The 23,005-nt window shown below is 43.4% G+C and overlaps 2 protein-coding genes across 2 annotated transcripts in view; one reads left to right on the top strand and one right to left on the bottom strand.

Moving 5' to 3' along the window:
* Positions 1 to 10,444, top strand: part of RHBDL3 (rhomboid like 3) — a 108,585-nt gene extending 98,141 nt beyond the window's left edge. Inside the window, exons 8-9 of the mRNA XM_019494308.2 lie at positions 931 to 991; positions 3,511 to 10,444. Coding sequence (XP_019349853.1) covers positions 931 to 991; positions 3,511 to 3,782 — 333 coding nt within the window. The 3' untranslated portion in view covers positions 3,783 to 10,444. The remainder of the gene's footprint in view (positions 1 to 930; positions 992 to 3,510) is intronic.
* A 2,647-nt stretch (positions 10,445 to 13,091) lies between these two features.
* C8H17orf75 (chromosome 8 C17orf75 homolog) lies at positions 13,092 to 22,044 on the bottom strand. Its single transcript, XM_006271236.4, has 10 exons — positions 21,845 to 22,044; positions 21,352 to 21,432; positions 20,404 to 20,529; positions 18,371 to 18,511; positions 18,069 to 18,126; positions 16,911 to 17,030; positions 16,215 to 16,279; positions 15,967 to 16,103; positions 15,046 to 15,149; positions 13,092 to 14,599 (listed from the first exon to the last, which is right to left on the bottom strand). The coding sequence occupies exons 1-10, from the start codon at positions 21,967 to 21,969 to the stop codon at positions 14,390 to 14,392; spliced, it is 1,167 nt and encodes a 388-aa protein (XP_006271298.2). The 5' UTR covers positions 21,970 to 22,044; the 3' UTR covers positions 13,092 to 14,389.
* Between the last annotated feature and the right edge of the window lie 961 nt (positions 22,045 to 23,005).

Here is a 23,005-nt window from a genome sequence, read left to right as displayed (position 1 = left end):
TAAGCATCCAAATTTCTCTTGAACATGTTCAATGTAGGTGCTTGAACCACCTCCGATGGCAGGCTATTCCAGATCTTGGGGGCTTGCACAGTGAAGAAATTCTTCCTTATGTCTAGCCTGAAATGGGCTTGCAGTAGTTTATAACTGTTTGACCTCGTCATCCCTTGGGACGCTCTGGTGAACAGACGTTCCCCCAGATACTGGTGGTCACCCCGATAAACTTATAGGTGGCCATCAGATCACCCCTGAGCCTGCGCTTTTCCAGGCTAAATTGCCCCATGGCTCTCAGCCTCTCATCGTAAGGTCTGTTTTCCTGACCTCTGATCCTTCTGTCTGGTCATGCACTGCATGCATGACTTTAGTCACTCCATGCACTGCATTACATTTCCAATTGTCCCTTCTTATCATTTCCATGTAAAATCATAATATGTAACTTATGAGCTGGTGTGTACCTACCCTGCAGGCCTTCTGCCATGCCTAATGTCAGTGAATTGTAAACACCCATTGAAGACAGCAGAGTAAGGGTGTGACAAAAGGAATAATTTAAAGCCCCTGTGATAATGAAGGCTATGTGGTGCAGGGGATTAAATGAGGATTCATGGTTTTATGGATTTACTATACTTTCACATCTTCCTCTTCTGTCTGGTCATGCTGCCGAGTAAAGGAACAGAAGGATTTAGTTGACTTCTGCCAGCTAATCCTTCATTTGATGCATTCCAGTTTTGGTTGTGGGGAGCTGGGATCCCTGAGCAATTAGACCAAAGTAGCACCACATGGAGCAGGGCTGATTTAGTCCCCTTGTGTGTACAGCAACATCAGGCTCCTTGATGCTTAGCAGCCATGCAGATCTGTGTTCAGGTCCCCAATCCAGGATAAAATGTAGAAGGGACATGCACCCAGCATAATTTTGTTTGTTATCTCTTTTTCCAGAACTGGTCTGGAATGAAGTGCCAATTCAAGCTGCTGCGCATGGCTGTTGCCTTGATCTGTAGTAAGTATTGCAATGCACTTGGTAGACTCCTTCTTCAGTTTTGCTTGCCTTTGTCATCGGTACTCATGCTAAACCAGCGTACTGGGCTCTATCACTTTCTTAGTGGGAACTGATGATTGGCATTCACAGCACAGAAACCCAGCTGAGTGGGATTTTCCAAAGCGCTTAGCCAGGTTTGATGGGAGTTAAGAACCTAAATACTGAAGTCCAGACCAGACACAAAAAGTCAGACATCCGCTGACTCACAGGGTTGGAGTTTAACCATTAGTCAGTATTCATTGTGCTAATTTGAGTGTTTGAGTATACAATAATTTCCTCAACCATTTTCCTAGCTAAAGTAGCAGCACAGCTAGCAGCTCTGCAGGACCTGCTGCATCCCCTCTGCAAAGGAAGTGCTGGTTTTGATGTAGGTTTTATAGACACTTATTCAGCATTCCTCACCTGAGTAACTGATTGTGTAAAAAGCAAAAGCCTCATTCTGCTCTCATTTCCCCCCTCCCTGTCAAGGGACCAAAAGCTACCCAGCTTCAAAAAGGGGCAAGAGCAAGCTAATGTTGCTGACAGCATCTGGCACCAAACTTTGCAGGTGACCAAGGCCAGATTGATGGATCAGCAAAGGAAGCAAGTTCTGCAGCTGAGGACGCTGGCAGGGTCAGCTCTGGGGCCAAGGAATGGCTAGCTGAAAGCTGCTGCCAAAACAGCATGTGATCATGTCGGGCAGCAACAAATTCCCAGTGCTGGTACACAGGGGTGGGAGTGGGGGCTCAGCCAGAGAAGAAACAAAGATTAAATGGATTGCCAACATGCAGCCCATGCAAAAGGATTTGTCCATTGCTACTGGAGTTGTTTTAGCTGCATGCTAGCCTCTGGCCTGCTGCAGTAACCCTATCAAATCACTCAAGCCTGGCAGTGTAGGAGACCACAATCACAGCCATAGCTCCTGAGTTTTCCAGTCCCAGTTGGCTTTTCATAATCCCATGCACTCAAGGGTCAGCTGCGCTGTCCATCTGTTTAGAAGCAAAAGTAGGCTTGTGTCACTGGTATTACGCATCATTCCTATTATGTTGTCTGTCAGTAACTGGTAGAACTTCAGGCAAAGCTATCTGGCTCCAACCACAATAGGACCAAGAACCTGCAGCTCACATTTGATTACATAGCATCAGAGGATAGCATCACAGGATTTCAGAATCATGTGGAAAGTAGGAATCGTACATCAAAATTTCTCCTTGAAGCAGAGCTGATGGCAAAGTTAAAGCTACATCAGGGGTCATGCAAAAGGCACTCAAATTTATTCTAAGTTATTCTCTGATGGAGACTTTTAAATTTCTGCGGGGGTTCATAACCCTTTAAAAAATACTGCTGCCCTCAGCTCTGAAACTGAACTCCCAGAACAGGTGCAGCAGCATCCGTGCCAGCTCCTTGCCACTTGCCTGCTCTCTGCAGGGCTCATCTTGAGGGTGAGTGAGCTGTTCTACCTTGATCCAATCCCTGGCTTGCCAAGTGAAGTTGCCAGCAGGGTGACTATCTGCGGTAGGGCTACCTACTAGCACCTAGACAAGGACCATTTTTTTCTTCTTACCTAGTTTTATCTGGTGTCTGTTTTTGGTGACAGGCCCATGCCTGATTCAGACTAGTGACCTAGAGAAGAAGAGGGCTATCTTCATCTTCTTACCACTCACTTGATTCCCTCTAAGGTTGCTAAGTTTAATGTGAAAATATTTGACAACTTTCCTGCCAAAGCACAAGCCATTAAGGATGCGTTTACTGTTGGAATTTGGGAAAATGAACTAGGAGTGCAGAGGGTGATCTGATTCACCTGACTTAGGAGCAAGTTGATACAGAGGTCCAGTTAACAAGTGCCAACTGGACCTAATGAAGAGGAAGCAAGGGACAGTGACAGAGAGAGAGACTGAACTCTCACAAAGATGGAGGCCAGGGGGATAGAGGTGAAGTTTTGGCATGGCCCCATCCTGAAGGAAAGCAGAGCTCCATGTTCAAGTTGTTTTCCAAATATATTTCTGTGGCCACCCCATCAATGCCAAGGGTTGCCTTGTCTTGCTCACAGGGAACATTAAATATGCAAAGCAAGAAGCCCCGTATGACACTAACTGCATGAAATTTAATTCTCTTTGACATTCATGTGAGATTGCTGGGACTGAAACATCTGCCTCTAATGTTGTTTATTTTCATCTATTATATAACATATAGCACTGAATAGGTGATCAGCACCAAGAAACAGCAGAACATCCAAACTAGTAGGAAACAAGAGCAGTGCTAAGAAACACCTGGTCAAAGAAAGAAAGTAAAACAGCACCTTTCTCTGCCTAGTTGCAGTAACACTAAATGTCCTGCATTTGAGGTAGCACAAGTGGATTGCCCAGATTTATCTCTACAACTTCCCTCTTGCTTGCTGTATTGTGTACATTTTATTTGTGTGCATGCCATGCTATCCAGGAGCTAGCAGGATGTGAGAGCTGAGAAAGACAATGGCCTCATCTTTTTTTTTCTCTCTGTTCCAGTGAGCTTTGAATTTGGAAGGGCGGTGTGGCTGCGGTTCCACCCATCTGCATACCCTCCCTGCCCACACCCGAGTTTTGTCGCCCACTTGGGTGGCGTGGTGGTTGGAATCACATTGGGTGTAGTCATCCTAAGGAACTATGAGCAAAGACTCCAAGACCAGTCCTTATGGTGGATCTTCCTTTCCATTTATATCATCTTTGTGTTGTTTGCTATCTTCTGGAATATTTTCGCCTACAGCTTATTGGATCTGAAGCTACCTCCACCTCCTTGAGGGAACAGGATGAAGGATGTTGGAGAGCAAAAGACTTTCCAGCCACCAGCTCTGTTAAATGAATCATGACTTAACATTTATTTTTCTATGAAGCTTAGGGGGATGAGCTAACAGTCTTCTGAGAATGCACGGAGATGTCTGACACAGATCCCGTCTGACTGTACTGTATGCTGAAGGAGACAATTTAAGCAATGACTTGGCTATAGAACTGGCCGGAGAAAAGTCAGGGCATGAGTCCTACAGGTACTGTAACTTTCAGTCTGGCCCTGACCCCACAGCCTCTCCGTTGTGGGTAATCCCATGAGGAAGGGCTGTGAGATAGGCCTGAGGTATATAACTGGGCACTTACCACTCAGTTTATTAACACATACGTTGACTTTGTGTTTGAGTTACCTAAGTACTTGAGGTGGTGCTGGACCTCTGGCCAGTTGGTTTGTGAAGCTCCTGAACTGAACTGCACAGTAAAAGAGCACACTTTGCTATCTCGAAACTCACAGGAAACTCATGAGGCAGCTTTGATTTGGTTTGACTGTTCAACCATACCACTGCCACTGTTTTATTACTTGAATGGTTGCTTAAATATGTAGTCTATGATAAAATCTGTCGTAAGCACCTTCCAAAAGGGATCAGTAGAACTTGGTCATCTGGGGTGTGGGAGGTTGGTCTGCAATTCAAGGTCAAACAAAATTGCACTAGAAGCCTTGGATACTTTACAGTAGCTGCTAAAGAGATGCCTGGTTGGAGGTGGCTCTTACCTTCTGTGCATACTCCACTTGATTTGCACAACCAGTTGCAGTAAACAATGTTTTTTCTTTGCTGGGACAGGGCAGTCCATTGTTTGCTAACATTTGATTACATTGCAAACTGGTTGGCAATTGAGTTATGTTGTCTTCTCGCCTTTCTTTTTGGTTGCAGTCTAAAGCCCTGGCTGCAGTGTGTTTAGAGAGTCATAACTCCTCTAGCAGATGGTGCTTCAGCTCTGCCAGAAGAGTGGGACCAGGGTTTCTTACACCAGTGTAAGCAAGAACTGTCCAAGCTGTCAAGCCATTTTATAAACCGTTCAATCTGCGAGGGGCCAAATTTATCCACTGAAGTCAGTGGAGTTACTCCAGGGATGTCTTGGGCACTCATTCTCTACCCAAGTGTTTCATCTTTGGCATGACAATGGCTGGTAAACTCCTGAGGGCGGCTGTTGCGTGTGGGCACAGAGTCTTGCCTAGATGACGGAACTTCAGGGGTTCTGAGCAACAGTTAGTTGCAATGCCTTTCTTGCGTAGTTGTAGGTAGGCTCTACCTTTTTATAGGTTTCTAACCAGTCGATAGCACACTATGTAATGCAGCAGGCCTCATTGTCTGATACCCCCTGCCTGTACAGACCAGGAGACATATTTTAGAACATGAGCCATGCTTTACACACAGGTATCTGGTAAGGTGCTTACATTACATATGTCTCCGCTCACTTTAACCAATTAAACGCACAGCAGCCAAAACAAAAACAACAGTCCTGGAAGGTTGGAAGTTTTTCACCCATTCTCATTTGCCCTTCTTTCCTCTGGCTCCTCCATAATCCTGGAATACACAATTAGGAGGACTGTAGACCAGGGGTCAGCAACGTTTTTGGCTGGAGTACCAAAAACACCCCAACCTCCATCTGTGCCTTGGCTTGGCATGCCAGAGGCAGGGGAGATGTGAGGGGCCCGATCCACATTGCTGGCAGTGGCTGCACATGTGCCTCCGGGCGGGCAGCAGGGGAGGGTGGCACTGCCCCAGCACCTTCCTTGCCCACTGCTGCCATGGAGCTGGTGCTGGGGCTCCGGAGCCTGGCACAGCTGTTTACAGCCTGTCCACCACCTGCTGCAGCTGCCCAGAGCCTGGACCAGCTATGGCAGGCAGCCAGGAGGCTGGAAATAGCTGTGCCAGACTCCACAGCCCCAGTATGGACTCCATGGTGGCGGCTGTGTGGGTGCCTCTGGGCACACAGCTGGGAAGGAGCCTGGGGCACCACAATCCTGGTCCCTCCCCAAGGTGCATGGGCAGCTGCCACCACGACGAAGCCAGGTTGGGAACCCCAGTACAGCAGTTTGCAGCCTTCTGGCTGCTTGCCACAGCCAGCCCAGGCTCTGGACAGCTGCAGCAGGCGGCAGGCAGGATGCAAACAGCTGCAATAGGCACCACAGCACCCAGCACTGGCTCTGTGGGCAGACAGCAGATGTGGAGCCAGGGTTGCACTGCCCTCAGGTCCCTTAACAGCATGTGCTGGAGCTGTGCATACAGCCGCCATAGCCACAGAGCTGGTGCCAGGGCTATGGAGTGTGATGCAGATGTTTGTAGCCTCCCAGGTGCAGCCGGCTCAGACTCTGGGCAGCTGCTGCCTGCCACAGAGCCCGGGCTGCTTACAGCCTCTGGGCCGCCTGCTACGAGCAGCCTGAGCTTCATGGCTGGTGGCAGCTGCCCAGAGCCCAGGCCACATGGCATGCTGAGGAAAATAGCCTTGCATACCATGCCCTGGCACAAGTGCTGGGGGTTGTCAATCCCTGCTCTAGCTTGTCCTCCCATACAGCGCAAACCATAGAATTTCATCAGGGTAACAGCTCATCTTGCAGAATTTTTTCTCAATATCTTTTTTAAATATTCCAGCCAAAGCCATTGTTTTGATCAATTAAATGCAACATTGTCACGTTGGAAAGGCTCTTTTGGGCAGGAGGCCATTTCCCATCACAATAGTGATGACTGGGAAGTGTTTGCCTGGCTCCATTATCACTGTTCTTCCTTCTCCTGAGCTGGGGAGAACAGTCATGACACTCCTCTGTGTTACCAGGTCTGGAGCCCTGCCAAGCCATTTCCTCATCTCTGCCAGAAGGTGAGTTTACACGGTCTGGTTTGGGCAGTTTGGTATCCATTTAACTGGAGCTGCTGTGGTGGGGATGTGTTGTCCTTTCATAATGCCTCTTAATTCATAGGCTTTATTCCTTGACCATCTACCTAAGACAGTGACTGATGCTATAAGTACTACAGGCTGGGGGTGCAGCCTCTTTTGAAGCATTTACAGTAACACCCATCACATGGGTGACTGGTGCCTCCAGAGTCTGGGGGGGCATCAGCAGCTGATCGCCAACTGGGGTGGGGGGGGTCCCCCAGCGGCTGATCACAGCACCAACAGCAAAACCAGATTGCTGGCTGGCACCAATCTCAGGGGGGGCACCAGCTGGTGCTTCACTCAGCGCCCCCACTCCCTGGCCAACAAGGGACAATCTCAGGGGGGGCACGTACCCCCTCCCCTGCGCATCGCCTGTGATCCATCATCTGTTGTTTCAGTCTGCTTATCTCTTTGGATAAAGCACTCTGGTAAAACTGCTGCTGATTTCAGTGGGGCAGAGTTTCCCTCATCTTTTAAGAGCATGATGCAAGCCTCTATTTACATGCCAAGGCAGCTTTTTTTGCCCCCCTGCCCTTCCCTCATGTACAGTGTATGGAAGTTTTGAAGAGAATCACCACAACCCAAAATGTGTTCCTCTTAGTCTGACACACCGTGTGTAGGACCCAATTCAAGCAGCTGGATTTCAAACTCCAGGGCCATCAATCTCCTCCAGGCACGGGCTAAAATACCCACCTGCCAGCCCAAGAGGAAGAAGACAGACCGGAGATTCCCTGCAGCTCAAGAGTCTCTTTCCAGTCTCTCATCTGTCTGCACAGCTCCCCAGAGCCCCTCAGGGCAGCCTGCCCTGAGTCCTTGTACCCTTTGTTCTGCCCCTCTGCCCTGCCCCCTGCCCCTCTGTGTTTATTCTTTGCCTTCTGTGATTTCTCTACTTTTCACCTCTGTAGTCCCTCCCTCATTCAAGGGCTAACTGTTCCTGTGGTGAGCTCTGCCAACTGGTCCCAGCTACCAAGTAAACTGGTATAGATGGAGAAACTAAAGCATTTTACATTCCAGTTCCTCAAGGGTGGAATTCACTCACCGACCAGCAAAGGATGATCAGATAATCCTGCACTGCACACCCTGTGACTCCTGTGTCATCAGCCAGGAGTCCCCCATGGAGATCAGAGGCAGCACTACTCAGGCTGAGGTTATTTCCTCCGTAAACAATTCTGTTTTAATATTAACCATTAAATAATCCAACTGTGCAAGCTCTTTATTTTCTCAGAAATCCACCAGAAGCTACGTTACATTCTCTCTTAAATTCACCCAACTGTGCCAGAATATCACAGCGTCAAGGAGTGAGCAGACGGTAGATATTCTTTTACCTCCAGATGCCCTTGATGTTGGTCGTTTATGTCAGAGCCTTAACAGTCTTCTGTCCCAGTTGCTTGTGGATTAATTGTGTGACTTACAGTGGCTCTTATCAGTTCATGAACGAGCAATTTACATAGTGAATTGATTTTTGTTTTATTATTTCATCTGCTGCCAGAATTTCACATTGTACAGCTGAACAAAATGTGACTCTGTTGAACCTTACAGTTATTTAAAGGCAGAGAGAAAGAGAGGGATTGTTATAATCAACATGGAGATTGGAAGCTAATGATCATATATTAGAGCAAATTTCCTCCTGTGCTTAGTATCCTTCGGCAGGTTTTGCAGGGTGAAAGGAGGTGGCTGGAACCTGGAAGAGCTGTTTCCATGCTGTACTTTAATTTCACAGTGGACTGCAGTACAGCTACAGTACAGGGCTGGCCAGCATCAAGTTTATGGTAAGAGGCATGAAACTAAGGATGCTGGTTGTATTGCTCCTCGAGGGACATCTGCTGGCCAACAGCTGCTGGTCTTATGCAGCATTATGCCGATGGCTTCTTCACCAGAGGAAAATAAAGCTGAAGAGTGGCAAAGAACAGCCACCCAGAATGATGGATACCTGCAAACTCCAGGACCAAGGAGTCAGCAAAGGTTACATCTCTTGTTCCTCGATTCTTGGGTCCAGAGATTTTTTGGTTTGCTTGTTTTGCACTCATTGGTAATAATAAAAGAAGATGGGCCTCTGGGGAGTGATTGGAGATGATGTCACTAGAAATAACCTCTAAACGTGGTTTACAACAGAAGAGGGAGAGACTTGCTGAATTAACTTGTACTGAATTTTTGATGGGTCAGCATCCAACGTCTTTCTTCCCATCAGTCGATAATACTATTTCACACAGAGCACGTTATACACATTTATTAATCTTCACTTATGTTGTGGCACATAAGTATTTTATCCTATTTTATTAATATAGAAACTGAGGCCAGGGTAGGTATAATTTGTCCACGGTGACTAAGCAAGACATGGTCAGAACTGGGACTAGAACTCAGGGATCCTGTATCCCAGGACTATGCGGTGTCCTGTGGATCTACCTGACCCCTTTTTTTAAAAAAAGAGTGGAAAAGTTGGATTTTAACTTATACATGACAGATGAACTCCTACACACCAGTAAAACTTAATACCAAACCAGTGGCCATCTCACAAGGTCAGCTGACCAAACTCACAATACTTTCACTACTTTGTGCCAACATGGGATCTCACAAGAGTTTGAAGTAGGATTTCTGAAAGTACCTAAGGGAGTTAGGAGCACAAGTGCCATTGATTTACAATGAGACCTGAGCTCTTAACTCACTCAAGTGACTTTGAAAGTCCTACCTTTTTACTTAACTTGAATTTTAACTGGAAAGTCTTCTTCACCCAACCCAGAACCAACACCATAAACCCAGTGATCCAAAGGCCAGCACATAAAAGGGTCTGGTCCTGGTTCTGGGCTCTTTCTTTATGCTATGGTCATTCTTTTAAAACAGAGTGGCAGCCCTAGGATACTGGGCAGCATAGCTTAAAAAGTCCTAATGCAAAGTACTGTTACCTGCATAGCACAGCCTGGAGATTTTGAGCTTGTTGAAAATGAAGGCAATATCGTCGACTGTTCTATAAAGGAATAATCACATGCAAAGCAAAAACAAACTGGTTTGAAGGTAAATGTATATTTAATGTCATCATTAATCATTGGTTTTTAATTGGAAAAAGGTTCTTAATGAGGTTCTTTAAAATGCCAGATCACAGAACAGAAAATTTATATTACCGAGCACTTTACAACACAGAACATGACAAATTCCACAGACCTGATTTATACAGCAAAGATTCATTAATTTCCAAGGAGTTTAATAGATACATTAGTCACTGAGTGTGTCCCAACTCCCCCACAGTGTCTGTTTAGTTTGCAAATAAAGATTGATGCAGTTTGATTTGCTTTTGCTTCCCCCATTTATGTTAACAACACCTCTGGGTGTTAGCCATAGAGCACCAAACAATGGAATTATTTGCCTTAAAAATGCTAAACAAATGTTGCTTTCCCATCAAGGGCTAGGGGAACAAAATGACAATTGCAAGGTAATGCGCTGTGATATCTGTTCCCACATATTTTTGTATTGTGTACATCCTGTATATTTTTGTTGCAACAAATATTATTTGAGCACAGAGTCCATTAAAGGTTTTGTTGAGGTTTTTTTGGTTCAAATCAAGCTGGTTAATGTAACATGCCTAAAAAAGAAAAAAGAAAACCCCCTTGCAAAGGTGGATTGTATTTTATAAGTATGTCTATAATTAAATAATGAGTAAGAATGGGAGTGATTCGATTCTGAACTTTGCCACCTAATAATTGAATTAATTTTACTGCTCCTTCTTAGTGTCTGATAAAAGGGAAAAACTGGGGCTTCTGTTCCTTTTTTTTTTCTTTTTGGGGTACGAACATGTATAATCTGTGTGGGGCTTTTTTGCATTAAACATTCAGATCTTGTACACTACTGGAAGACTAAAGCACCAGTGAAATTATGAATGCAGAACAGGCGGGTTACAGGCTGAAGAACTGCGAATCATCTCAAAGAGATTGCAAGACTGTTCAAATTTAAAACGATTTGTTTTGGTCATTTTCAGTAACTTGTATTTAACACCAATTTCTAGTGAATGCTGAAGAGAAACAATATACTTGCTCAAGATTTGATACCCACTGCCCATTGAATATGATACTTGCTAAAATTAAAAATATTTTTAAGAACTCAACCTTCTTTAGGCAACACAATATGAAGTAAAAATAGACAAATTTCCAACTTGAAAAACTCTTTGGCAGGTTGCCATTAAGAACTGTTACATTAAAAAAGCACTAACAAATTAAACATAACCAATGGCAGCTTTTAGGCTTTTTTTGATACCACTTGTCATTGTAATAACAATGTAGTGAGTGACAGGTCATTGCTACTGCATGGATATTAAACACTTTTCTTCTTAATGGTTTTCAGTTAAGGTAAGGCTTCTTTCACCTGAGACTCAGGGTTCTTTAAACAAAAACTTACCAAGCCCAGATACATTTTTGAGAAGTAGGTAAGTATTACTATTAATTTTAAATGTTCAATACTTTATTTGTTGGTAGAAAACCATACGTGCATATAGCATTTGGAATAATTGTACGTGGGGAAGCCAAAGTGGAGAAGTTTTTGAGTTCTTCCAACATATCTATGGCAGAACCATGGAAAAAACCCAGGTCAGACTCCCAGTTCTCTGCTCTAACCACGTGATCATAACATTTATAATTTACATACTTACTATAGCACCCAGTTTCCTGCTATGTAATACATATAGCCTGTAAGCATTGGGAAAGGAAATACTGAATGAGTTTGTGCTAACTTCCTTTTGTAATGGAAGGACAATCTCACTCTTAAAACAAACACCCTGTTTGTTCCTAGTTCTGCACTGGGTATGTGGAGGATGTAAGGGTGTCTTGCACCTTATTTGCTCCAAGAAGTTTCAATTGGACCCTTAAAATTCCAGCAAAAGTCTTGCAAACCCAATTTCTATCCACTCCAGTTCCATACATGGATGTTAATTTTTATGTTACTACAATATTTAACTACTGAAAAATCATTCACTATGAATGCCTGATCACTCCTTTAAAAATACAATGTAACCATTTTCTCCTGTATTATTTATTTTGTATTTCATTTGTATTTCTTTTAAAATAGCATTTAGAAAGGGAAAATGCTAAGGGTTACTAGCCCCACTGACAAATGCTGTTTGCAGGTATTATATGGTGGTTTTATTTGCATATCTGAATGGTTTAAGTCACTATAGAGCTGGTAAAAACAAAAACACCCTGAAATGGAGCAAGGCTAATGAGGAAGAGGATTTTTCATAATGCTGGTCAACCATGGAGCAATTCAGAAAGCAACTGGTCAAAGTAGGAACAGACACAAAAATCTACCTCATGTGCCACGTCTGATACTTTCAGGTTGGAGCCCAGCACAAAGGGAGCTACTTGCATAGATACCAACATAATAGGACTCAAGTTGATGGGAAGCATGCACTCAGGAAGGAAAGGCCTAACCAAGATGCAGATCTTTCTCTAAAGCAGTGGTTCTCAAGCAGGGTGCCAAGACAGCCTGGGGTACCTTTAGCTCCTTTCAATTATTCTGCTCCAAGAGAAAGACCTGCCACACAAGGAGGCAGTTGAGGATGAAGTTCTGCTCAACCAGCAAAGTATAGGTATTCTGGGGCCTGAGGAAGTTAAAGAGAACATTTCCTAGGCATAGTCGTAACTCTACCTTGAAGGAGGGCCTTGTATTTTACTTTCTATGTATTTACTGTTAGAATAGGGAATGCTGAGTATAAAGTGCTCTCGTACAATTCTTCTCCTCCAGGATACTGATCTTTGAAGAGGGACACTCTTTGCCACCGCCACATCAGAGTGGAGCAGGTGGCTGGAGCCAGAAAACTACCCTGGCTTTGGGATGCTGCTATGCAATGCCTTAAGACATGCACTCAGGGCCCTTCTGGAGTTCCAAGCCCAGCTCTTCATCCAGTCCTGGAAGAGGAGCAGGAGGTCATTTCCAACCTGATTTCTCATTCCAACACTAAAAGATTCTTGCTCTGAAAATGAGTATATCAAGCATTAGAAACAGCTCTCCATTCTTCAGGATAATCACTCATTTCTTAGCATGAAAAGCTTCCCTGCGTCTCTACCTGGGAAAGCACTGAGGATTGGTCTGCCGAATTAGTTAAAAATTTATAGAAATGACAAAAAGCAAGCCAGGTTATTGAATGCTGCTGGTGTTGCTTTACCGACTCATGAATAAAACATTTTGTGGGAAAACATTATTAGTCCTCAGCAAACCTGCACTCAGCCTATACTGTGACATGGTAACATTTTATCCCGTTTTCTCTTTCTACCAGTGCACAGCACCCATCAAGACAATGGTGTTACAGGGGTAAGTCATTCTCCCAGCAGTACTTGAAGAAGATGCTCTAGTAACTTCTGCTGAGTCATTTGTCACTGACAATTCTTGGATTAAAGAATAAAACACAATGCTACAGCAGCAGTTTTATTTTATTGAAAATGTAGCTTAAAAGGAAATTAAGTACCTTTAGTGTGATGCATACTATTCTCAAATCAAACAACAATCACACTTAACATTTTGATAACACTATTACATATACAGTTAGTGTTGGAGACTTAACTGATGGAACAGGGCATGGACAAATGATCAAACTGTACTAAGTAAGTGCCCCAGTTCAGCTTTCAACTGCCACAGGAAAGAATGGGCAGCTGGACAGTTAACATGCATCAGCTGCTACCCCCCTTCCCCCCCACAACTTGCCTTTTGATCATGTGTCTATATCCTGAGCATCAAGTTAGGACAATAAAATACATCATGCTCTGAAGGCTGCACTCCCTACCTAGACAAACTGAAATCAGTGGGAGTATATTAGGATGCATAAATAGTCTTTTCCTATATAATGCTTAGAAAGGTCTTAGTTTTGGCTCATGTTGTATCAAAGTGGTGTAGATATTTTTCAGACTCTGCTATCTGTGGTTTAGAAAATGTATTTACACAAAGTGTAGAAGAGTTCACTAGTGAAGTGCAATGACGCATTTTCAAACAGAACACTGATCTAGAAACTTGGCTTTATTCCACTTATGAAAAAGCCCTCAAAGATTCAAGTTATGTCTATAACATCTTCAGGCCCAATTCACCACTACAACCAACCGTTCAAGTCCCCAAGTATTTAAACACTTAGTTCAGTCTTAGGACAAATCTGCCAGCATAATCAAATTGTTAAACTAGTAAGAAGCACAGCCTTTCTTCTTTACTTTTTAAGGACATAAAAATAAAAGCCTAAGCCTATAAATTCAATTAATTTACTATACAATTCCTCCAAATGTTTGTAGTTCTTTACACAAGTGATTTCTAAATCTGATTCCAGTGTTAAGTCATGATTATTTTTACTACTGCTACATTCAAGCTTTTCTAAAGGCCTAAACGTGGCTGGTTGTGCAAATGACCTTCTTTTCTTTAATAGCATTTCATGTGAAAAAAATACACACATATGCGTGCAGTGTATGGTCCCCTCCAGAGTAAGGTAAGGCAGGTGTTAAAAATGACTGATTACCTTTTCACAATACACAATATTCAAAACTTAAAACAAATATCATACTGCTTTTTCTTAAAAGAAGAAATGTAAACAGACCCGCATATGAAGTAAGTTTGAAATGATTGACAGCTTTCAGATATCATTTAAGTTTATGTACTAGCTAATATTAGCTCCAAAGGAAGAAATTAATTATTTATACAAATAGTGCAAAATGAACACAGAAATTAAAATGTTTTAGGCTACTGCTGTTTCCTTCATGAATTCCTCAAGGACAGTTACTACATTTTTGGCTTCTGGCATTTCTGCATGCTCTACTTTAACAATTTTCAGAAGGACATCTCCACTACCACAGTTCTTCAGGAATATGTAACACTTAAACAAGGCATAATGGTTCATTTCTGCCTGGCGGATAAACCTCTTCAAGTTGTTAATGTCCTGTATAGCCTAGAAAAAAGACAGTAATAGAGAATGGTTTTAAATCAGCTTCCTTGTAGGGAAAGCAACTAATCCATCCTTTGGAAAAGTGAAAGGGGTTGCAGTAAGAATTTCACACTGTCATTTAGAAGAGTAAATATATCATTGGCTATAATTCTTGATTGGACTTACTACTGTAATTTAAAAAAAATGCTAAGTTTGACTGCTTTAAGAAAAAGAAAGAAGTTTGTATCTAAATCTGTGTGCAAGTCCCCTTTGGAGAGCGTAATATTCTTGTCGATTCCAAATACTGTAAGAACAGCTATGCAGGTGCCACCTTAAAATTAAACTTCAAAGGTTAAGTGGTAGCAGTTAACACTACAAAGACTAAGGTTTTTTTTTCTTTAATGCAAAAGCAAATATGCTGTTGCTAAGTAACAGTACTGTCTCAAACTTCTAGGAGTGTCAACAGTTACCTTCAGTTTAAAGTTCTCTAATATTTGCCATAAGAGAAATGGATTTCCACCTTCAGGACCATTTATAAAAGCCTGCATCCAGTCTTCACAGAATTTATTGCTTCCTGTTGAGGAAAACAAGAGGAAGAAGGGAAAATATATATGAGCACTGCATAATGACTATGTACTTGACCCCTCACAAATGTAACATCCCAGAAGCTGTTCTTGCTGTATAGCATGAATATATATAAGCAAACAATATGAAACAGTATTATTTTTCAGTTTCTTTACAGCGTCTATTCCATAGCTCGTTATATTGTTTTGATACATACTTAAAATATACAAACAAGATAAAAAACGCAACACAATCCAAATAAAATGATGCTTGCCGCAAATAAGAACTATTGAACCATCCACATCGCTTTTTGCAAAACTGATCACGTTAGATGAAAAAATGTGTTTTGAAGCTCGCTCTGAAGTTAACCGATATGAGTCTTGATGGACCTTAAGACTGAGCACATTCCAGACCCAAAGGGGATGGACAGACATAACACTTGAACTGGTCCAAGAATGTCACTAATTGGGAACCAGTTCACAATTGTCCCTGCACAGAAGTGTTCACACCTACTCTTTTTCTTTAAGTAAAACCCATCACCTTTTAGGTATTGCACTGCTGCCAAAATGCAACTGGGGGTGGTAGAGTTTTCAGACCATTGTGCCTTCCACGAAGGAGTGGAGGGGTTGCCAGGTATCCCAACAGGCTGCTTGTGGTTTCCAAGAGACTGCCTGCTCTGGGGGACACTGCCCCCAACCCCACCCAGACCTCCACAGCTTTTCAACCCCCTCCTTGAAAGCTGCATTGCCAATTTTATCTCCCTGCTGGAGACCCTGCACTTCAGGGTGCCAGGCTCATTTGGGGTGAAGCTGGAACCATGATCTCACCTGCATTATGGACTTGAAGCTGTGGTCCACTGAAGTCTATCATCACCGACTTGTGCTGTTCCTCCGTCATAGCGATACACAAGGAGGTCATTGTGCCTTCCTGAACAAGACCTTGGAGACTAGCAGCACTCAGAAACCTGATGCACAAAATTCTTGTTAGCTGCTCGTTTCTACATGCCACCTGAACAGCAAGGCCAGGAAAAGGCTGTGCCATTCTTTGACACAAAATTGTCTCAGACATTTTGTACCTGTCAATATCTTTCTTTGTTCTTTCATCTGAATCTTTAACTTCAACAGGCATGTAACTCAAAGCCTTTAAAAAAAATAAAAAAGATATAATTTGATTGCAGTTGGCTATTGTTGCTTGAGGATAACAACTTTGTTATTGCTACTGTTAACTAGGAGAACATCAGTTCCTTTTAAAGTTCTTTTCCTAATAAACTAGGAAGTATTACAAGCTAGCTTAATGCCCCATATTTTATTCAGTACAACCACTTTCACATTCTGAAAAATACACTGGATTTGTAGTTTTATTAACCACTTTGCTTGCATCTTTCTCTTATTCAGTGCTTAGCTATAGATGACTAATCTGATATTTTTGTTTCTGGCATCCTTCTGCAGTGAATTGTATGAGCCACATAGCTGCTCATGTCCTGTTCCGTCTTAGCCAAATGGAATTTTTATTGCTTATCTCATTCTAATTACCAGTTGAACAATACAAAGCAATTTAAAAATGAGTTGGCTCTAAAAAATAATTTTAAAATGTCATTCACCCCTAATTGATGGATAATATAGATGGCACCAACTTAGAAATACAGTGGAAAGAAAATGCACTGAATAAGGAGTGGGAGGGGGCATTTTGAAAACCAAGTGCAAAAGCATTTAAAGCAAAATAATGTGGCTAGAAATCACTCAGCAGACAGTCTGGCTTGCTGCATACTTACAGCATGTAATAAAAAGGCAAGTTTCTCCTGGAAGAGCTGTACTACCCTCTGTATGGGGCACACACAATCCTCAAACCAGCTTCTCAGGTAGGGTGTTACACATGTCTCCAGGTTACTTTGCTGTAGGCAATTGAAACATTAAAACTATGAATTTGAGTCCTGTAGAAAAAAAACCGTGTTCTACTCGCCTGTTAAAACAATGTAGTTCTTTTATTAGACCAACTTAAGTAGTTGGAAACATTTTTCTTAGCAAGCTTTCGGGTTTTTAAGCCTGAAAGCTTGCCAAAATTTTTTTCCAGCTACTTAAGTTGGTCTAATAAAAGATATCAGATTCACCCAAAGAACCTTGTCTGCCTACGTCCTTAGACCAACACGGCTACAACCTACACCCCTGTAACTATGCAATTCCAAAGCTAAAATTTTCCAATTTCAAACAATAAAGGGCTAAAATCATTAGTTTGGTGCTATCCACCTTATTGATGTAAAACACTAGCTCTGTAAGGTGTTATATTTGAAAGAAAACATGTTTATAATGTTTGATTAAATGTATTGGATAGACAGCATAACGCAGAGGACAGTGCAGGAGATTGGGAGGAGTAAGGGTTCTACCTAATTTTTTTTAAGTTTGTTACAAGGAGAAAAATAATCATCGTTGTTGCTTACATAACAATCAAGGGACTTGAGTGGTTGCTACTAAATCTTCCCATATGTCATAATAATTTCCTAAAGGAATCTAGTCAATTTACTCATACTTGGGCGCATCTATACAAGACACCGTAATGTGCAGTAGACTATTCTACTGCGCGTTAGTGCACCACAGCAAAAACCAGGCTAATGCACAACAGAATTAGTCTACTGAGCATTGTCACAAAAAAAATGTTCACTTTTGCTACTGCGCATCAGCACAAGCTAATGTGCCTTTATGTAGTACCTCATATTAGAGGTACTAAACTTAATGAGCAGTAGGCAAAGGTGCAGACGTGCCCCTTCTCTCTTAATTGGCCTGCTACTGCTATGCATGACCCCATGGCCATAACAATTTCTATTTTTTTGGTTTAACTTATGCAGTTAATAACTCTGTACGCTTAGCCTATTTCACTGGATAGACATGTTATCCTAGTCATTAAAATGAAAAGATCAGTTAGGATTAGGTCTTACCTCTGCATCCAGGTTAATCTTCAGGCCTTGCACGTACTTGTCCAACTCAAGTCTGAAAGTATCTTCTTAAGGAAATAAGATACGTTAACTAAGATTTATGCTTTGCCCTTTCAGTACACAGTCATTAATCATATTCTCAGTTACACTCTGGCAGTTGAAAGGAGACCAGTAGTCTGAAGGAATTCAAGAAGGTGACAGGAGAGGTGGGAAAGGCTTCAAGGTTAGTAGAAGCAAACTTGCTACTTGCTATTTTCACACTCTCTTCGCCCCCCACAAATAAGGAGAGGTTAAGGAAAGGATATAGTTCAAGGCCCTTCTCTGAGCCTCCTAAGAAACAAATCACATACTCAGGGGAGTTGATGTTTGATTCCAATGTTGCTGCTTCTAGCAGCTTTTCTTGTTGGAGAAGGCAGTAATAACAACCAACTTTGACTTCAGGTATACTAGAGATAAAGGAAACAAAACCTGAATCTGTTGCACGGAGAGGTGTCAAATAATTGCTTTTAAAAAAGAAAGTCTTATCCTACATCTCATACAGTAAGGTAACCTGCCACTGACCACAGGTGATAGCCTGATCCTACTCAGATCATTGGTGAGATCCTGGCTGCACTGACTTACACTGACTAATACTTAATGCTCAGTAGACTAATCCTACTGCGCAGTAGTGCATTAGCATGGTTTTTGCCATGATGTGCTAATGCACAGTAGAATAGTCGACTACATAGTTGGAAAAATTGTTCTTTGCAAGCTTTCAGGTACAAACATCCTTCTTTGGGCACAGGGAGAGAAGGGTGTTTGTACCTGAAAGCTTAGAAAGAACAATTTTGTCCAACTATTTAGTTGGTCTAATAGCAGATATCACATTTACCCAAAGAACCTTGCCTGCCTAGGTCTTTAGACCAACATGACTACAACCAACAACCCTGACATACTGAACCTTGGGTAAGTTTTGGCAGCTTCGTGAATCATCAGACAATGATTTAAGAATCAACTTTAGAACCTATTTTTTAGCTTAATCAGTACAGTTTTAGTGATGTACTGATTCTGTACACTATCCCTCCCTCCCTTCAAAGGCCTCTGTCCTGACCTTAAAAGTTTTTTCTCTCCTGCGGCTACATGTGTCAGGATTTTTTTTCAGTCACTCTCAGAAGCATTGGGTGTTGGCTGCAGCCAAGGCTGGAGATTTTGACTGGCATATACTAGTGCTCCTGATGGGATTTAAACCCAGACAGTCCTGCCTGCCCTACCTAGAGGGCTTTGCCCCTCTGCTCAGGGTCAGATTTGGGGTCAGGAAGGAATTTTACCAATCAGACCACAGGGTATGGACTGTACGGGGGTGGGTTTGCCTTCCTCTGTTGGGGGGGCATGGCCCTCTTTCTTTGATCTAGCAAGCATATTTAACAACCTTTGCAGCAGCAGTACACTGGTTGCCATGGTCCCTCTGCTTTACCTGTGGCAAGTTAGGGTGTTATACCTTGTGGTTGTATCAGTTCACTGTATAGTTTTGATAACAGGTTAGACAGTGGATTTGTTTGAATAGGGATGATCCTGCCTCCAGTAGCAGTTTGGACTCAGTGACCTCTGGAGGTTCCTTTCAGCCCTACTTCTGCTTGACCTTACATCAGAAAAGCTGTGTTCTATACGAGTATAGCAACAACACCCACGCAGGCAAAATGAGTGATATATTGGCAAAACTGCATATTCCTCAATACAACAGGGCTTATATTAACAGCCTGTGCCAGGACAGGGATGATACCTCTTCACACCCCTGATTGACACAGGTACATTGACAGAAATCCATGGTGTAGACATGACTTGAAGTACAGCTCAGGGATAAATAGAAGCTATGACTGTTCTATTTATATATTTTTAAAAATAAAATGACTCATTTTCCACAAGATTCAAAAGAAAAACAATGTAGGCACAGAGGCCATCAGCAAAGGGGCAATGGCTAGTCACGTTACACAGCAGTCACGTTATACATACAATTAACTTAAAGAAGCAATTACCTGCCTGTACCATTGCACATAAGATATTCTGAGCTCTTTCCCTTGTTGTTATATGCCCAGGAGGTGTGATCACTGATCACGAGCAAAACCAATACTTTATTTAAAAACAAAAGTTTATATTATTTTGCACTGCCACCTAAAGGAAAGAGCAGCAAGTGCCACTACTACTGAACAGTTAAGCAGAGAAAATTCTGAGTTGCAGTGATCAGGATTAAACCAGCTACAATCAGGATTACACCTAAATGCAGCAGCAAACCTGAGGGCATGTCTTATACCTTCTTACATTTATCAAAAATTTAAAAAAGCATATTATACTATACTCTTACCTCAGCTCCACAGATGCGACATTGCCCAATCCTTCAAAAAGTGCTCCTTTAGTAAGGCGCTTGGCAACAAAACTGCGCAACTCTGTCTCTGCTTCAGCTGGCAAGTTAGTATCCACCAAGGAGAGGCTTGAAAACAAGACAAAAAGTCATAATCAAAGCTTTAGTTGCATAACTAGGCATGTAAGCACCCAGCCTGCAGGCATCACGTGCTCAGAGCAGGGAAACCAAAAGATCTCTTCCAGGTCTGCTACTAACTCACTCATCGCATTTTACATCATCAAGGATCACCCGAAGAAGCACTGTAATGAAGCATGGCCTGCCTGCTCAACTTACTGTGCACCCCAGAAGATATGTAAGGTCACTACCTTAATGCAGCACTGGGCTCATACGTCTTAGGCGTGCTTAGTGATGCTTGCCCAGTGCCACAGTATGGTTGTGTATGATTGGCATGTGTAGCATGAGCAGAGTTGGGCTCACTGTGGCGCTCCCTAGTGCAGTCTTTAGCGGTGATAACGTGACCTCTGAGACCTGCGGCAACTCAGAAATGTCCCCTAGTTGTTGAGTTCCACAGTTTTCTAATTTGAGTGCTAATACCAACTGACAGATCCCTCCACAACCTTCATTAAATCACTTAACCTTATGCTTCTTCAACTTTCCCACTTGCAAAATAAGAATAACGTCTATTTCACAAGGCTAGCTGTCTGCTCAAATTAGATGAAATTAACCAAAATGAGCTTATCTCTATTTAAAGACTTCATATGACATCTAAATGCCAAGTACTAACAGTATTAGAAAACAGAAAAATCAAGAATAAAACACTACAGTCATATACCAGTGCAGAAACACTCTCCTGTTTGGGTGTGTGCGTTGTCCATGATCACGCTGGTATTTAAGGAGAAAACCTACCTAAAAACAGAAAGCGGCAGGTGCTTAAAGCGTTCGTTTTACCTGAAGTCTTCAGCAGCCGAAGTTTCTGCCGCCGCGCCGCTTGGACTCCCATCCACGCGTTCGGCTCCTTGCTGCGAGGACCTGAAAACCAAGCCACGTCCCGACTGGCCGTTAACACCCGCACGAATTTTATTGTGGAAGTAAAACAGGGCCAGAGAGAAAACAGGGCTGGGAGAGAGGGTGGCTCCTGAAGGCATTTTGGAGAAAGCCAAGGACATCAGGACAGCGAGGGCTTCTCTCAGGCGTTCCCCAGAGGGGCAGAATAACAAGGACGTTAATGACACCAGGCACAGGTGCACGCTTTTATTTTTTGCTGGGGGGGGGGGAGAGATGATGGGCATGTGGAAAGTTTTACACCTCTTCCTGAGAGGAGGGGAGGGGATGGGGGGGTGGGGCGGGGCAGGGCCCTCAGCACCCATGGGAGGAGGCCTCTGTCTGTCTTGGGAGGCACCGGCGCTGGTCTGGCAGGGCAGGGGCAGGGGCAGGGGCTCACCTGCAGCCCAGGTAGTCATACAGGCAGTAGTAGCTGGTGCTGCAGCGCTCGGGCCGCCGCTCCTCCTCGCTGCTCTCCAGCTCCCGCTCGTCGCCCTCCACCGACTCCTGCAGAGCCGGCAGCATCGTCCTGGTGCGGCGCCCAAACCGGCCCCCCGCCTCGCGCGGTCCGTCCCCTGCCTGCTCCGCCGAGCCCGCGCACGCGCGTTCCGGCCGCCGGCGGTCCCCCGCCCCCCCCGCGGGCTTCCGGCGCCGCCTGGAGGGGCGTGTTTGGGGGCGGGGTTTACAGCCTGCGTGTCCGTGCCCGGCGGCTCCGACGCGTGCGCGGCAGCTCCGCTGTGCTGTTTCCCACGTCCCTTCCTCGACAAAAGTGTGGGGGGAGCGACAATTACCTTTCCACGTGTGAATGTTTAAAGCATGATGTGCAGCTATGAAAGTGTCTGCAGTTTTTTGGGAGGGTTTTTTTTTTTTTTTTTACAAAAAAACTCAAATTCTTGGTTCAGAGATGATACCTTTTATTAGACCAACTGAGAGATTGCAAAAACAAACAAACACAAATCTTTTTCTGCCAGCTTTCAGGCTCACACGCCCTTCATCAGACCCAGAGACAGTTAAAGATGGTAACAAGTCCCCATGGGCTATAAACTTCCCCATGAAATAAACTGCCCCATGTTATAATTGTTCCCATTAAATAAACTGTCCCATGCAATAAGCTGTCCCCATAAAATAGACTGCCCTAGGCTATTAACTGTCCCCATGCCATAAACTGTCCCCATTAAACTGTCCCATGCTATAAACTGCCCCCATGAAATAAACTGTCCCATGCCATAAACTGTCCCCATTAAACTGCCCCACGCTATAAACTTCCCCATGCTAGAAACTGTCCCCATGAAATAAACTGCCCCATGCTATAAACTGTCCCCATTAAACTGCCCCACGCTATAAACTTCCCCATGCTAGAAACTGCCCCCATACTATAGACTGTCTCCATGAAATAAACTGTCCCATGCCATAAACTGTCCCCATTAAACTGACCCATGCTATAAACTGTCTCCATGAAATAAACTGCCCCATGCCATAAACTGTCCCCATTAAACTGCCCCACCCTATAAACTTCCCCATGCTATAAACTGTTCCCATGAAATAAACTGACCCACGCTAT

The sequence above is a fragment of the Alligator mississippiensis genome, chromosome 8 (genome assembly GCF_030867095.1).
Source record: "Alligator mississippiensis isolate rAllMis1 chromosome 8, rAllMis1, whole genome shotgun sequence".
Lineage (NCBI taxonomy): Eukaryota > Metazoa > Chordata > Crocodylia > Alligatoridae > Alligator > Alligator mississippiensis.
This window is presented reverse-complemented; position numbering and strand designations above follow the sequence as displayed.

Bases quoted from the DNA above. Each gene is read 5' to 3' on its own strand.
- C8H17orf75 (XM_006271236.4), bottom strand. From the start codon at position 21,969: ATGCTGCCGGCTCTGCAGGAGTCGGTGGAGGGCGACGAGCGGGAGCTG. The intron at 21,433-21,844 runs GTGAGCCCCTGC...CTTGGTTTTCAG, and splicing joins TATGACTACCTGGGCTGCAG to GTCCTCGCAGCAAGGAGCCG. The intron at 16,104-16,214 runs GTACAAAATGTC...TTTGTGCATCAG, and splicing joins ACAAAGAAAGATATTGACAG to GTTTCTGAGTGCTGCTAGTC.